At 44.3% G+C, this 14,430-nt stretch overlaps 1 protein-coding gene across 2 annotated transcripts; it reads left to right on the forward strand.

Moving 5' to 3' along the window:
- Positions 1 to 1,458: 1,458 nt before the first annotated feature.
- On the forward strand, positions 1,459 to 14,316 carry LOC130021749 (survival motor neuron protein-like). 2 transcript variants are annotated; one of them, XM_056112542.1, is made up of 9 exons: positions 1,469 to 1,564; positions 2,939 to 3,010; positions 5,481 to 5,597; positions 6,624 to 6,824; positions 6,958 to 7,131; positions 10,584 to 10,673; positions 12,294 to 12,404; positions 12,756 to 12,806; positions 13,996 to 14,316. In XM_056112542.1, the coding sequence occupies exons 1-8, from the start codon at positions 1,490 to 1,492 to the stop codon at positions 12,801 to 12,803; spliced, it is 888 nt and encodes a 295-aa protein (XP_055968517.1). In that variant the 5' UTR covers positions 1,469 to 1,489; the 3' UTR covers positions 12,804 to 12,806; positions 13,996 to 14,316. The 2 variants fall into 2 exon arrangements, with proteins under 2 accessions (XP_055968518.1, XP_055968517.1); XM_056112543.1 differs by lacking the exon at positions 2,939 to 3,010 and having other exon boundaries at positions 1,459 to 1,564.
- Positions 14,317 to 14,430: the final 114 nt, after the last annotated feature.

The raw sequence follows: 14,430 nt of genomic DNA on the forward strand, positions 1-14,430 counted from the left end.
CATTAAACAAAGAAAAAAAGCTGGGCAAGAACCTGCGAAATAGTTCAGGGTTTAGGTGCATGTGCAAGCTTTGTAGACTGGAGAGAGTAAAACTGGTAGGACACTTGTCTTGCATGCAAGCCCTCTAGGCTTGATTCCCAGTACCACAAATGACCCCTTTAGCTTGCCTGCAGTGATCCCAGTACGCATGGCCAAGAGTAAGACCTGAGCACTGCTGGCATTTCTTCATCCCCAGCCTGGGGTGAGCGCAAAGGCAGAAGTAAACCGTGAGCACTGCTGAGTGTGTTACGTAAAAGATGTGGGCGAGGGGCTGGAGCGATAGCACAGCGGACAGGGCCTTGCATTTGGTCAAAGGGTTTGACTCCCAGCATCCCATACGGTTCCCCGAGCACTGCCAGGAGTAATTCCTGAGTGCGGAGCCAGGAGCAACCCCCAAGCATCGCTGGATGTGGCCCAAAAAAGCAAAAAAAAAAAAAGAGAAAGAGAGAAAATTGACATTACCTAAATGTTAGGGTCACAAACTGTCTAAATGTGCGAGCCCTGGCAGAGCGTGATTCAATGGGCCGGGGCTGTTGCCTCCATCTACAGCCCCGCAAGGTCGCCGGTCAGAGAATAGTTCCCCCTACCGCGAGGAGGGGCCTGTGCACCACCGGGTGTGGCCCCCAAATACACAAACATAAACACCAGGCATTTTGGTTGAATTATTCCACAAACAAAAAAATTCATTCATTCATTCATTCATCATCCTGTTAGTCATCGATTGCCTCCAGCAGGCCCCAGTAATGCCTCTTTCATCTTAGCCCTGAGATTATATTCAAGGCTCTTCAGGAGAATGAGACCCATCATTGTTACTGGTATTTGGCATATTTGGTACGCCACGCCAAGGGGAGTTTGCCAGACTCTGCCCTGTGGGCAGGCTACATTGGATAACCTGCAAGTTTATCCAAAGTAGGAATGAGATAGTAAGACGTCATAAAAAGATGTCCTGATAAGATGTCCTGCTGCCGCAAATGCAGCCGTATGGTTCCAGGAGCTGGATTTTATAGTCTCTGAGTTTTGGCCGTTGATGGGATTACACGGCGCCAGGGGGCCAGGGGGCCAGGTGGTGGGTGTAACCACCTTTTGATAAACAAAAAAATACAAGATAAAAAATTTGTGAAGGAGGAGCAGGGCCAGAACGATGGTACGAGATGGCGAGAAGGGTGTTTGCCTTGCCGGCCAACTCAGGTTCGATCCCCAGCACCCCATACGGCCCCTCGCCAGGAGTGGTCTCTGGTCTCTGAGCAGAGTCGGGAGTCAGCTCTGACCACCGCTGGGTGCGTCCCAAAAGCGTTGGCGAAGAGACACAAAGACCCTCCGCAGGCGCCCGCAGAGCGGCCGGCCAGGAGGCCCCAGACACCACGCGCTTCCGTCGCCGGAGCGGTGGCGCGGCGGAAGTCGTCACCGGAAGCGCCGGAAGTGGCGCCACGCCGCCGGCAGCAGGCTAGCCATGGCGATGGGCGGAGGCGGCGGCGGCGGACGGGAGCAGGCGGAGTCCGTGCTGTTCCGGCGCGGCACCGGCCAGGTGAGGACGCGGCTTCGGCGGCCTTCGCGTCGCCGCCCGCTGCACGCGGAAGCTCCAGGCTCTGGCCTCACCTGACCCGGCCGAGGAGGCAGGAACTGGTCGTCGGACTCGCCGCGGGCCACGGCACATGGGTCCCTCGTCTGCGCGCTCGGGGGCTTCGGGCTCGGACGCCGCCTTCCCGGCGCGGTTCCCCGGTGGCGTTGACCGAAGCCGCGTGCATCGCGCCGGGCTGTGTTCGCCCGCTCTGGGCTTGGGGCGCGCTCGGCGACCCTGAGCCGGCGAGTGAGGCACGAACCTGGATCGCGCAGCGGGCAGCGGTGCTAAGACTTCGCTGCTAGTTCCTGCCCACCAGGAGCATTTTTAAGTCGGTGGCAGCAGGTTTGGTACGGAAATACAGTCGAAGAAAATCTTAAGTCGCTTCTTTACCGACAAAGGGCACAAGACTGCACGTAAAACGGGTTTGTGGAAGCCGGAGAGGGTCGGCGGCTCGGTCCGGGTGAAATGGTGGCGTGGAATCTTGTTGGAGAGGATCCAGTAGTAGGGAACGGGGAAATTTGAGGCAGCATTTGTAAACGAGCGCTTCCGGGAGATTCATCCCGCCACTGGAAGGTGGAGAAATTGACTAATAAGTAGATGGGGGGGGGTGGTGAGAGGAGTGATTATACTTTTCTGTTTTCAAGTAAGAGAAACAGTGAAGCGTGTTTGTGGGCTGGTAAGATCTCAGACTTAGGACGAGACTTGTGATGGTGCCAGGAAAGGAAAGAATTAGTGGAGCTGTGCTCTAGAGTCGTTCAGAATGAATTTGCCTTTTTTTTTTCTTTTTTGGTGCGGCCGGCCCCACCTGGCAATTTGCAGGGCTTACGCCTGGCTCTGCACTCAGGGATCACTCCTGGCAGGTTCAGGGGACTCAATGGGTGCCAAGGATGGAACCCGGGTCAGCTTCTATACAGGCTTTTTAATAACCAAGAATCACGCCAGGTGTGAGAGGGTACTAGGATGTAAGCCTCAAGGAAAGAACAGGGATGGGGGAAACCGTTCATTGGTCCACTATGAGGGCTAAGTGACCAAGTCAGAACTTTGAGTTTTTTAGGTAAAAGGAGGAATAATCATCTGGAAATGAAACAGAGGAGCAAGGATGATACCTTCCCCACCTCCAGTACAGGAATTGGAGAACTATGGTGGAGAGAAAACATTTACAGTGGCCACATTTCAATGTGAACAGGAAAGTGAAGCGACTGTTCAGAGAGGTCATGCATTGAGAGTGTAGAGATGTCATCTTGTTTGGACTGGAGTAAGATGACTCCTAGCAATACCTAATAAACCTTTAAAAAATAAAATCCACCCTAAAATGCAGTTTTTATTTTTCTTCCTCAGAGTGATGATTCTGACATATGGGATGATACAGCATTGATAAAAGCTTACGATAAAGCTGTGGCTTCATTTAAGGTATAAAATGTTTGCTTAATTCTTTTTTTTTATATCCTCATCATTTGGAAGAAAAACATAGCAAAGTTACAGTAAGGTACTAACATTATTCACTTTCAGGTTTGAATATTGAGAGGTAAGGTCAATTTAATTAGGTATTTTCCTTTATAAATTAGAACCCTATCCATGTCATTCTTTAAGCAAAGGTAGTTTAAGTAGAAGTTTAAACGTTGACTGATTTTATTTAGTTTTGCTTTTTGGGTCACACCCGGCGATGCACAGGGGTTACTCTTGGCTCTGCACTCAGGAATTACTCCTGGCGGTGCTCAGAGAACCATATGGGATGCTGGGGATCGAACCTGGGCTGGCTGCATGCAAGGCAAACGCCCTACCCGCTGTGCTACTGCTCCAGCCCCTACATTAACTGATTTTAAAGCTTTCACATTGTATCTAAGTGTGGAAGTCCTTTTTATCCAGATTGACAAAAGTCTGAATTTTTGAAAATTGTGTTGACAGTGCCAAGGATAGAATTTAGGAATTCACAAGGTCAGGACTGTAGCTCTGCCACTGAACCATAGCCCCCAGCCCTTGAACATTTAACAAGCTTTTGGTGAATTACAGTATTGGTGAAATTAGCAATAGTATGGTAATTAATGCTGATAAGAGTATTTACGGTGTTCTGGGCACTCTTTGAAGTGTTATGTGTGTTAGATTTAATTTTCCTTCAAATCTTTCTGAGTGTCCAGTGTTTCTGAATGTTGATATCCATCATTCTTTTAAGGTGGGTTGCACTTTTGATTTTAGGGTTCCGATAGGATTTTTGCAGAGGATCCCCCTTCGTTGCTTCCCCAAGTGTCTGAGTTTGTCTGATTGATCACAGTGAATGGACCAGCAGTGGTCCACAGAGTGGACATCCATACCAGGTGGCAGAGTCCTTTTCTTTACCATAGTCATTCTGTAGCATGTGGCAAGAACTAGACATTAAGGCCCTCCTTAAAGAGGATTTCTAGGAGCTGGGGAAATGACTTAAAGGTCTGAAACATATACTTTACACACAGGAACCCAGGCCCTTTTTCTGGTATCGAATGGTTCCCCCCAGCATCACCACATGGGACTTACCTGACCACCAAAAGGCATTTCATAGATTTGTTGGTAAAAATACATACCAATATTCATTTAGAACAGAAGTACTAATGCAGGGTGACCAGGAGAAAAGATGAGTATATGATGGGATTGTGGATATTGCAGGGATCTAGTCTAAAATTGAAAGCATAGAGAATAGCAAGAAGAATATTGATCAACAGAATGTAATATTATAGAAAGTTAGAGGGAGGAGATTTGATTATTTTAAAGCCCTTAGTGTATGATGATTAAAGAACATTTTCTGTAGCCAGTGGCAGAAGAGGAAGCGAAGACTATCTGATGTGTTAGACTCTTGAGACCAGCTTGTAACCAGTTGTTGTGATGAGTAGGAGTTCACACATGCTCCTATTTTTTTCTTTTTCTTTTGGGTTTTGGGCCACACCTGACTCTGTGCATGGAGGCCATGATGCCTGGATGAGCTCAGGCAGCCATATGTGGTGCCAAGATTCAAACCAGGGTTGTGGCCTCTGCTGCATATTAAGAAAGCACTTTGATCATTGATCTCTCTCTCTCTCTCTCTCTCTCTCTCTCTCTCTCCCCCTCCCCCCTTCCCTCCCTCCTCCCTCCCTTGTTTGTACTTACCTGGTGATTGAACTTCAGATTTTTTTCGCTGGTCTCACAGTGCCCTCCGCACTATACTATGGCTCTGGCCCTCAAACATCTTTTCTATCCTAGTGTTCCTACATGCCTGGCTACAGTGCGGCCACAATCACTTGTGGTGCTCAGGATCACAGGCAGCAGAGCTGCCAGGATTGCACTGACTTGATGTGGCACCAGAGATCAAACTTTGCAAAACAAGTGCTTTAGCCACATGGGCCATTTTAGCATTTATTGATTTTTTTTTTTAATTTTGCTTGTTGTGGGGCCATGCCCTATAGTGCCTAGAGCTCACTCCTGGCCTTGCACTCAGGAATCACTCCCATTGGAGCTTGGGGGACTATATGGGATGCTGGGGGTCAGCCCAGGTCAGGCATGCGTTAAGACCCTACCCACTGTACTGTCATTCTGGCCACAGCACTTAACAATTTTTTTTAATTGAGGTTGCTTCCCTGATGATGGTTGGAGATCACATAATACCATCGTTGTGAGGCATTAATTAAAACAAGACTCCAGCCCCATTCTGATTTCTTTTTTCCTTTTTTTGGTTTGGGCGTCATACGCAGCGGTGCTCGGGGGTTATTCCTGACTCTGTGCTCAGGGATCACTCCTGGCGGGGTTTCGGGGACCATATGGGATGCCAGGGATCAAACCCAGGTAGGTCACATGCAAGGCCAGTACCCTGCCTGCTGTATTATTGCCCCAGTCCCTAGAACTTTCTAATATGATGCTTTTGTTTATATTTTCACAGCTTGCTTTAAAGAATGGTGATATTTCTGAATCTTCAGATAAACCAAAAAACACACCTAAAAGAAAACCTAAGAAGAATAAAGGCCAGAAGAAGAATGCTACAACTCCTTCGAAACAGGTTATTTTATTTCTTTTTGCTTTTTGCGTCACACCCAGCAAAGCACAGGGGTTACTCCTGGCTCTGCACTCAGGAATTACTCCCTGGCGGTGCTCAGGGGACCATATGAGATGCTGGGAATCGAACCCGGATTGGCCTCGTTCAAGACAACCACCCTACCCACTGTGCTGTTGCTCCAGCCCCGATACAAGTTATTTTAAATCCTGAGATTTAATTTCAAAAGACTGTTTGTAATTATCCTTATTATATGACATATCTTTAAACTTAATAATACTGTGCTTGCTTTTGCTTTGATTCTAATTTTCTAAGACAGCTGTCAGATCCTTCATTGTTTGGGAATACAGATGTTAATAAAGATGTAAGGAATGCAGGTGAATGATAACTTTATCGGGGAGGGGCTAGACAACTTGGGTGTGGGGGCAGTGCTGTTAGGAAGGAGTTCAGAGGGCTCAAACTGACCGGCGGCATTTGATTTCCTGAACTAAGAAATGGGTGTCCTACTCAGTATCAGGAGCCAGAAGTTCAGCGTAGAAGGATTTCTGTTTCTAGCATGGACCTGGATACTAAAATTTGTTGAGACTAGTCTCTTGAATCCTGTTCGTTTGATGGTCATGAAGGGGAAGTGAGGATTTGCCCAGCACTTGCTCTTTGTCGGGTCACGATGCTGGATGCTTGTCACACGTTTCTTTTTTTCTTTTCTTCACAACAAATAGCTGAGGTAGATTCTGTTATATCCACTTCACAGATGAGGAAAAAATAAGACTCAGAGACTTAAGAAACTTGTTCATGGTTTATAAATAGCAGAAATTATATGACAAATTGGGGGCTTTATTAAGTAAAGGGAAGGATTCTGTGTATATTGGAATTCGTGTTTTTAGCCCTGAGATATAGTACTGCATCCTTTGCCCATCCCAGCCAGTTACCTGAAGACTCTCTTCCCTGCCCCCCGTCCTTGTCCTGTTAGAACAAAATTGTAGATCAAGTTCTTTGGAAGAATTATGTGTGTCTTTGATTCTTTCTAACCAGTGGAAAGTTGGTGATAAATGTACTGCCGTTTGGTCCGAGGATGGCTGCGTTTACCCAGCTACCATCGCCTCCATTGATTTCAAGAGGGAGACCTGTGTTGTGGTTTACACTGGCTATGGAAACAGAGAGGAACAGAATCTGTCTGATCTCCTAACCCCCACCTGTGACGTTGCACCCCCTGCAGAACAGAATGCCACGGAGGTAAGGCCACAGAGCACTGGGAGCCATGGAGGGAGAGTTAGATGAGAAACTGAATGGTCAGTTTGACCCGTTGACACGAGCTGTTTCTTAATGACACCTTTATATAAAATGCACGTGTCTTTTCTTTTTAAAGAATGAAAATGAAAGTCAAATTTCAACAGATGAAAGTGAGAACTCCTCCAGATCTCCTGGAAATAAACCCAATCACATCAAGTCAAAAGCTGCTCCATGGAACGCGTTTCTTCCTCCACCACCCCCCATGCCAGGGCCAGGGCCAGGGCTGGGGCCACGACCAGGACCAGGAAAGGTAGAGTCTACCCAGAAAAGGCTTCTCGAGAAACTGTTAATGGTGTATCAACAGTCATACCCTCCATTGAGTGACTGCAAGCTTTTCCCATGAAACTTTTGTAGCTCTCTGTAGAGATAAATATACACTTGAGAAATCTTTAAAAAGAATATGATGGTGTTGCAGAATTGTTTCTCATGACCTTCGCACTGCTTTTGGGGAATATTAGGTTTTAGGCTAAGAGTTTAAATAAATTTAAGCTGAAGATATACATATTGTCCACTGCTGATAAGCTCTTATTTCGCATGTCACTTGGATGAGATGAGCAAAACTTGAGAGCACAGTATTCATAGTTATTATGAATAAATGGTAAAGAACTCCCAGGTTACTTTTGTTAAGTGTAAATGTTGTTTGTTGTTGTTTGTGGGGAGGGATACATGGGTCCCACCCAGCAGTGCGCAGGATGAGTTCCTGGCAGGCTCAGGAGCCTTATGAAGTGCCAGTGATGGAACCCTGGTTAGCTGCATGCAAGGCAAGGGCCCTACCCACTATACTAATATTTTTGTGTTTCTTTTGGTTTTAAGAACATGAACTTTTTTGTTTTGTTTATTTTTTTTCATATTTTATTTTTTAATTTTTATTAGTGAAACACCATGAGGTACAGTTGTAGACCTACAGATCTCTGTGCTTGGGTTTCAATTATCACTTATCAGTTAATCACTTAATCCCCGTTATTCATCGATTTATTCGAGCGGGTGCCAGTAACGTCTCCATTCATCCCGGTTGCGTGCTAGCGTAGCCCAATGGTATCTGTTTATACAATGATCAAATACCCGTCCCTCCACCAGTGCCCATTTTCCACCACCACGGGTCCCAGTATTCCTCCCACCCCCCATCCCCCCATCCCACCCTGCCTCTGTGGCAGGGCATTCCCCTTTGTTTTCTCTCTTCTTTTGGGTGCTATCGTTTGCAAAAGAGGCATTGAGTGGCAATCATGTTTGGTCTATAGTCTACTTTCAGCATGCTTCTCCCATCCTGGGAGGATCCTCCCAATACCCTTTGTTTGGTGTTCCCTTCTTTATCTGCGCTCCCTTTTCCCCTAGTATGTGTGGCTGGCCTCCAAGCCATGGAGCAAACCTCCTGGTACTAATCTCGGTCACTCTTGGGTGTTACTCTCCTATTTTGTTACTTTATGTTCCCCAGATGAAAGCAGTCTTTCTATGTCTGTCCCTCTCTTTCCGACTCATTTCACTTAGCATTATACTTTCCATGTAGTACCACTTATATGTAAATTTCATGATTTCATCTTTTCTAACAGCTGCACAGTACTCCATTGTGTAGATGTACCAAAGTTTCTTTAACCAGTCATCTGTTCGTGGGCATTCAGGTTTCTTCCAGTTTCTGGCTATTGTAAAGAGTGCTGCAATGAACAAACAAGAGCAGATGTCACTTCGACTATACATTTTTGCCTCTCTGGGATATATTCCCAGGAGTGGTGTTGCCGGGTCAAATGGGAGATCAATTGCTAATTTTTTAAGAATCATCCATACTGTTTTTCAAAAGGGCTGAACCAGTCAGCACTCCCACCAGCAGTGAAGGAGGGTCCCTTTCTCGCCACATCCACGCCAGCACCAGTTTCTTTTGTTCTTTTGGATGTGGGCCAGTATTTGTGCTGTGCAATGATATCTCATTGTGGTTTTGATCTGCATCTCCCTGATGATTAATGATGTAGAGCATTTTCTCATGTGTCTTTTAGCCATTCGAATTTCATCTTTGTGGAAGTTTCTGTTAATTTCGTCGCCCCATTTTCTGATAGGGTTGGATGTTTTCTTCTTGTGGAGTTCAACCAGTACCTTGTATATCCTTGATATCAACCTCTTGTCGGATGTGTATTTGGCGAATATCCTTTCCCATTCTGTGGACTGTCTTTGTATTTTGGTCACTGTTTCTTTTGAGGTGCAGAAGCTTCTTAGTTTAAGATAGTCCTATTTGTCTATCTCTGTTTTCACTTACTTAGCCAGTGGCGTGACATCCTGGAAGACACCGTTAGCTTCAATGTCATGGAAGGTTTTGCCGACTTTGCCTTCAACGTTCCTTATGGATTCCGGTCTGATGTTGAGGTCTTTAATCCATTTTGATCTTACTTTTGTACATGGTTGAACTTAAAAGTTTTAAAGTTTTTATTACAGGTTATGTGTCATGTGACCCAAGTAGGGTCTAGTTCTTTTGCATAAATACTTTATTTACTGGAAGCTATGGTACTTGTGCAATTTTCTTCCTTTTTTTTTTTTTAAGCATCAAGCAATGCTCATCAAAAGCTCTTTAAATTTTTTTCAATTTTTCAGTGTCCCCCTCCCATCCACCACCACTCTTGTGCCAGGGATCAAACCAGGGGCTTTATATTTAAAGAAAGAGTTCTATCCCTAACAATATCCCCAGGCCTATAATAGGTTTCTTATCAAGGTTTATGTAGTTTCTAGAATGATTGAACTTAGATATGTAATCACATATTACTGGACCCGGGACTAATTTTTTTTCATTAGAGATTTATCAGTTTTCCAATATACTCTTAAGTCTGTTTGTGCAACCAAAAAGGTTTGTAAAAAATTACATAATTAACTTAGTAAAATTAAGGGACATGGTCTTTTTTTGTTATTGGGGGTGGGGCTTGAGGGTCATATCTAGCATTCCTCTGGGATACTCTGAGCCTCATGCTCAAAGGATTGTGGGATTGAGCCTGCAGCTGCTGCATACAGAACACATACTCCACTGGTTTTTTGGAACCAGTTTTCCAGCCTAGAGATGGGATCTTTTATGATTGAAGTACCTTGCTAAATATTCGTTCTGTAACTCATTTGGTAATAAGAAATTCTTGGATTCTATTCCACGGATGTCTATAAGAAAAATGAGAACAATTTAGACTTCTGGGTCTATTTGACTCGACTTATTTATTTAGTACATGAAATTCTTTATTTTGTATTACATAATTTGTGTATCATCCTGGACACAATTACACTGGGCATTGATCATTTTTCTGCTTTCATGCTGAAATTGGTCTGTTAATTTATTTTTAAAATGTTTTCACAGCTGGAAAGATAGTATAGGGGGTAGGGCACTTGCAGGGCACAGAGCTGACTTAGTTTCAATCCCCAGCAGCCCATGTTGTCCCGAGCCCTGCCAGGAGTGATCACTGAATGCAGAGCTAGAAATAACCCCTGACATCAGGTGTAACTGAAAAAACAAATATATACACATACACACATACAAAATATGTGTGTGTGTGTGTGTGTGTGTGTGTGTGTGTGTGTTTTACTTTGGTTGCAGTTGACTGCCCTGGATTTAATTTCCCATATCCCATATGTTCCCTGAGCCCCACCAACAGCAATCCCTGAGTTCAGAAAGCCAGGAGGAAGCCCTGAGCACTGCTTGGTGTGGCCAGAACAAAAATTCAATCGATAAAATGTGTTTTGCAGCCAGGTATGAAGTTCAGTGGTCCCCCGCCACCTCCACTGCCACCACACTTCCTCTCCTGCTGGATGCCTCCACTTCCTTCTGGACCACCAGTAAGTGTAAAAGGATTCTGATGAAATTTGACTTTTACATTTATTTTGAGGTTTAGCAAAATTTAGTTGCCTAGGAACTATCATTTAGATCAGAGGTTCCTAGACTACTGTGACCTGCCTTATTTGACTGTCCTCTTTCCAGGGAGAGGAAAAAAAGATTTCTTAACACCCCCTGGAAGTTGATTATAACAGGTAAAAAAGTTTAACCCTCAAGCTCTGGGATCAGAGAGAGTAAAAAGGGTAGGGCATTTCTGTTGCACGCTGCTGACCCAAGTTTGATCTCCTGCATCCTGTGTGGTCCTCTGAGCCCACCAGGAGTGATATCTGAGCACGGAGCAAGGTATATGAGGGCAGCACTGTTGGGTGTGGCCCAAACACCCAAAACTAAAGCTCAAGCTCTATTTTTGTTTGGGGCCTCTCCTGGCTCTGCACTCAGACCTGCACCTGATGAGTTTGGGAGACTGTCAGTGGGAGACCATGTGCTGTGTGGTGCTGGGCTTCAGGCCAGAGTTGGGACCGCAGTTGTACAGCTGTACGCTGGGTGAGTGCCTCAGCCTTGTACTATTTCTCACGCTCCCTCAAGCTGTTTTATTGGCTTTTAGACCCCTCCCAGCTGCGCTTAGGACTTCCCCCTTGTTCTGTGCTCAGGGTTACTCCCAGCGGGCTCAGAAAACCATGATGTGGAGTGCCAGGAATTGAACCTGGATTGGACACTTGAAAGGCAAGTGCTTTCCCCACAGTCCTATCACTCCACTCCCCCCTTCCTTTTTTTGTTATGCTTTGTTTCCCAGGCTCAGTCCTTATATCACCCAAACTGAGACCTCTGTTGCCTACCCACTTCCTGGCAGATGTTGTGTATCATTCCTCAGAGAGGTATCTCCTATTCACAGGAATTTCTTTTGAGGCAGGAGGGGAGGAGAGCATCTTTGGCAGTGCTCAGGGGGCCTGGAGGCCCCATTCGCCATTCTTGACCCCTCTTGTTATTGGTTGGTATCCTTCTAATGTCAAGTTTTTTGGCTTGTTCTGGACTTCGGGGTAGTACCTGGATTAGACTGAGGGTCTCACCCATGCCAGGCATGTGCACTATCATTGAATCAGATCTGCAACCTTAAGTGGCTTTGTGTTTTATTATTTATTTGGCAGGGGAGACTGACAAACGGCAGAGCTCAGGTCCTGGTTGGGTTCTCAGAGTTTTCTCCTGGTAGTGCTCAAGTGACCATATACGATGCCGGGGATCAAAATATAAAACAAGTGCCTTAACCCCTGTACTATTTCACTTGCCCCATGTTTTAAAATTCTCACTTGGGAAATGACACGGAATATGGGGAAAGAGAACTGACATCCAGTATTCTCTGTGTAAAATGGCTCTCTGTACTTCATAGTTCCATTTACTCTCTTTAAAATATTTCTTTCTGGGGCTGGAGTGATAGCACAGCAGATAGGCTGTTTGCCTTCCACACGGCCAACTCGGGTTCGATTCCCAGCATCCCATATGGTCCCTGAGCACCGCCATGGGTAATTCCTGAGTGCAGAGCCAGGAGTAGCCCCTGTGCATCACTGGGTGTGACCCAAAAAGCAATAATAATAATAATAATAAAGTTTTTCTTTCTGCATTTCCAGCTAATTCCCCCACCACCTCCCATATGTCCTGAGTCTTTTGAGGATGCTGAGGCACTGGGCAGTATGTTGATCTCGTGGTATATGAGCGGCTATCACACTGGTTACTATATGGTAAGTTACCACTCAGAATCTTTTCCTGACAGGTAGGTGCTTCTGTGATTTTGTTTTGTGTGGGTGACTAAAATGCGGATGAATATCATATATCTAAAGGGTTAGAAAATTAAAAAATACACTCTCCTTAAAATTTTAATAATTCTTGTATTACTAAGCATATTGTAGTGCATTTTAAAATCCTGCATATTCTGGCATCTCTAATGCAGAGTCAAAGGCTATAAACTTAATTCTTGATGTTTTGGTAAAGAGCTGGTAAAAATGTCTTATGAAACACTATGGTCCTGCCTTTATGTTACACAAATTATACAAAGTGTGCCTTTTTTTAAAAAATTCTTGCTTTCTTCGTAGGGTTTCAAACAAAATCAAAAAGAAGGAAGGTCTTCCCATTTCAATTAAAGAGTAAGTATGCCATTGTCATAATTACCCTTTTGTCTGAATTGTTTAGTTTGTAGAAATCAAATGCTAAAATGTTCAAATGATAAAGTATTAAAAAGTATGGAAAACATCATAAAGACATTTTGGACCTGAGACAGCTTGATAAAGGGCTCATCTTCTCCTCCCTAATAGAATTTGCATGTTACCAAAAAATTATCTCACAAATATTTGTTGGTGTAGGTACGGAAAAAAATTTTTTTTTGGATGGTGTGGTGCTCAGTCATTTGTGGTACCAGGGATTGAAACGGAGTCAGCTACATGCTGACTTTAGTGCCTATAAATTCCTAACATTGTGTTTTTAATGGTTTTACACTTCTTTAGTTCAGTTGCTGTGTGTTATGCCAGTATTTAGAACATTCAGCATTCTGGATAGATAACATTGCAGTGAATACCATTTTTCTTTCTTTCCTTTTTTTTTGTCTTTCAATGTTTGAACCATACCTGGGTGTTCAGGTTTCATTTCCTGTGGCGTTCAGAAGGTTAAGAGTGGAATTACTCATTTCATTAATGGATTAGATTATTTGCACTCAATTCAAGTTTTATTTTGTTCTGATTTTGATTTTTGGGTTACACACTGCTGCGCCAGACCATTCTCCTGGCTCCTTGCTTACTATCCTTTCCAGCCTAAATTACATTACTGATGTTTGGGGTTTTGGTTTTAGGGCCATAAGTGATACTCGGGGCTTAACTGCTGGCTGTGCGGTCAGGAATCACTCCAGGTGGTGCTTGGAGTACCATATGGGATGCTGGGGATCGAACTTGGGTGGACCATGTGGAAAGCAAACATCCTACCTGCTGTGCTCACTCTCCAGCCCCCCAAAAAGCCGTCTTTAAATCTAGTAAATGTAGATCTATCATCACTTTGTTAAACTTTACTTTTTAAATTTTTATAGGCAATTTGTGTAATACTCTTTAATAGGCAAGTGCTTTTTCCAGCCTAGTATTCCTGCCCATTTTGTTTTCCAGATAAATTTCACATTGCTCTCCATTATTTGTCTCACAAAATTGGAATTAGGATGTCTTTATATTAGCTTGTTTTTCTTGTCATTTCATTTTATAAGGAACATGTTTTACGCATTTTCTCTTAATAACCTTTGGAAAATAGTTTTTAAATTTCTAAACTGACTCTAGCCCGGCTTTCTTTCCGATTCAGGAAGAGTTCTCCCCCAAGGAGGATGGCAGCAAGGCGCACCTGGGTGATGGGAGCAAGCATGCCTCCTCTTCAGTGCACGATCGTCTGCATTCCTCTCATTGTATGTGACTCACGCTTAAGTGACCAGTCAGGTATTTCCAGGGCATAATGTCTTGGAGTGACTGAACGGTGGAAATGTGAATTATTCAGGAGCTCAGGGTCGCATGTAGTGCAGAAGACTCCCATCTGTCAAAATCACGGTTGAGCACATTTGTACATTGTAACTTTGTTAGTACATTGAGTTTTTTTTAATACATTTAAAAAATAAATGATAATTTTTTATGTGTGACTTGAATTTTTTATTTGAAAAAAGTATGGTTAGATAGAATGTCTAAAGTGGCCAGAGAGACGGTACAGCACATAGAGTGTATGCCTTGCACACAGCCAACCCAGAAT

This window comes from Sorex fumeus, unplaced genomic scaffold, assembly GCF_029834395.1.
Source record: "Sorex fumeus unplaced genomic scaffold, SorFum_2.1 ptg000018l, whole genome shotgun sequence".
NCBI lineage: Eukaryota > Metazoa > Chordata > Mammalia > Eulipotyphla > Soricidae > Sorex > Sorex fumeus.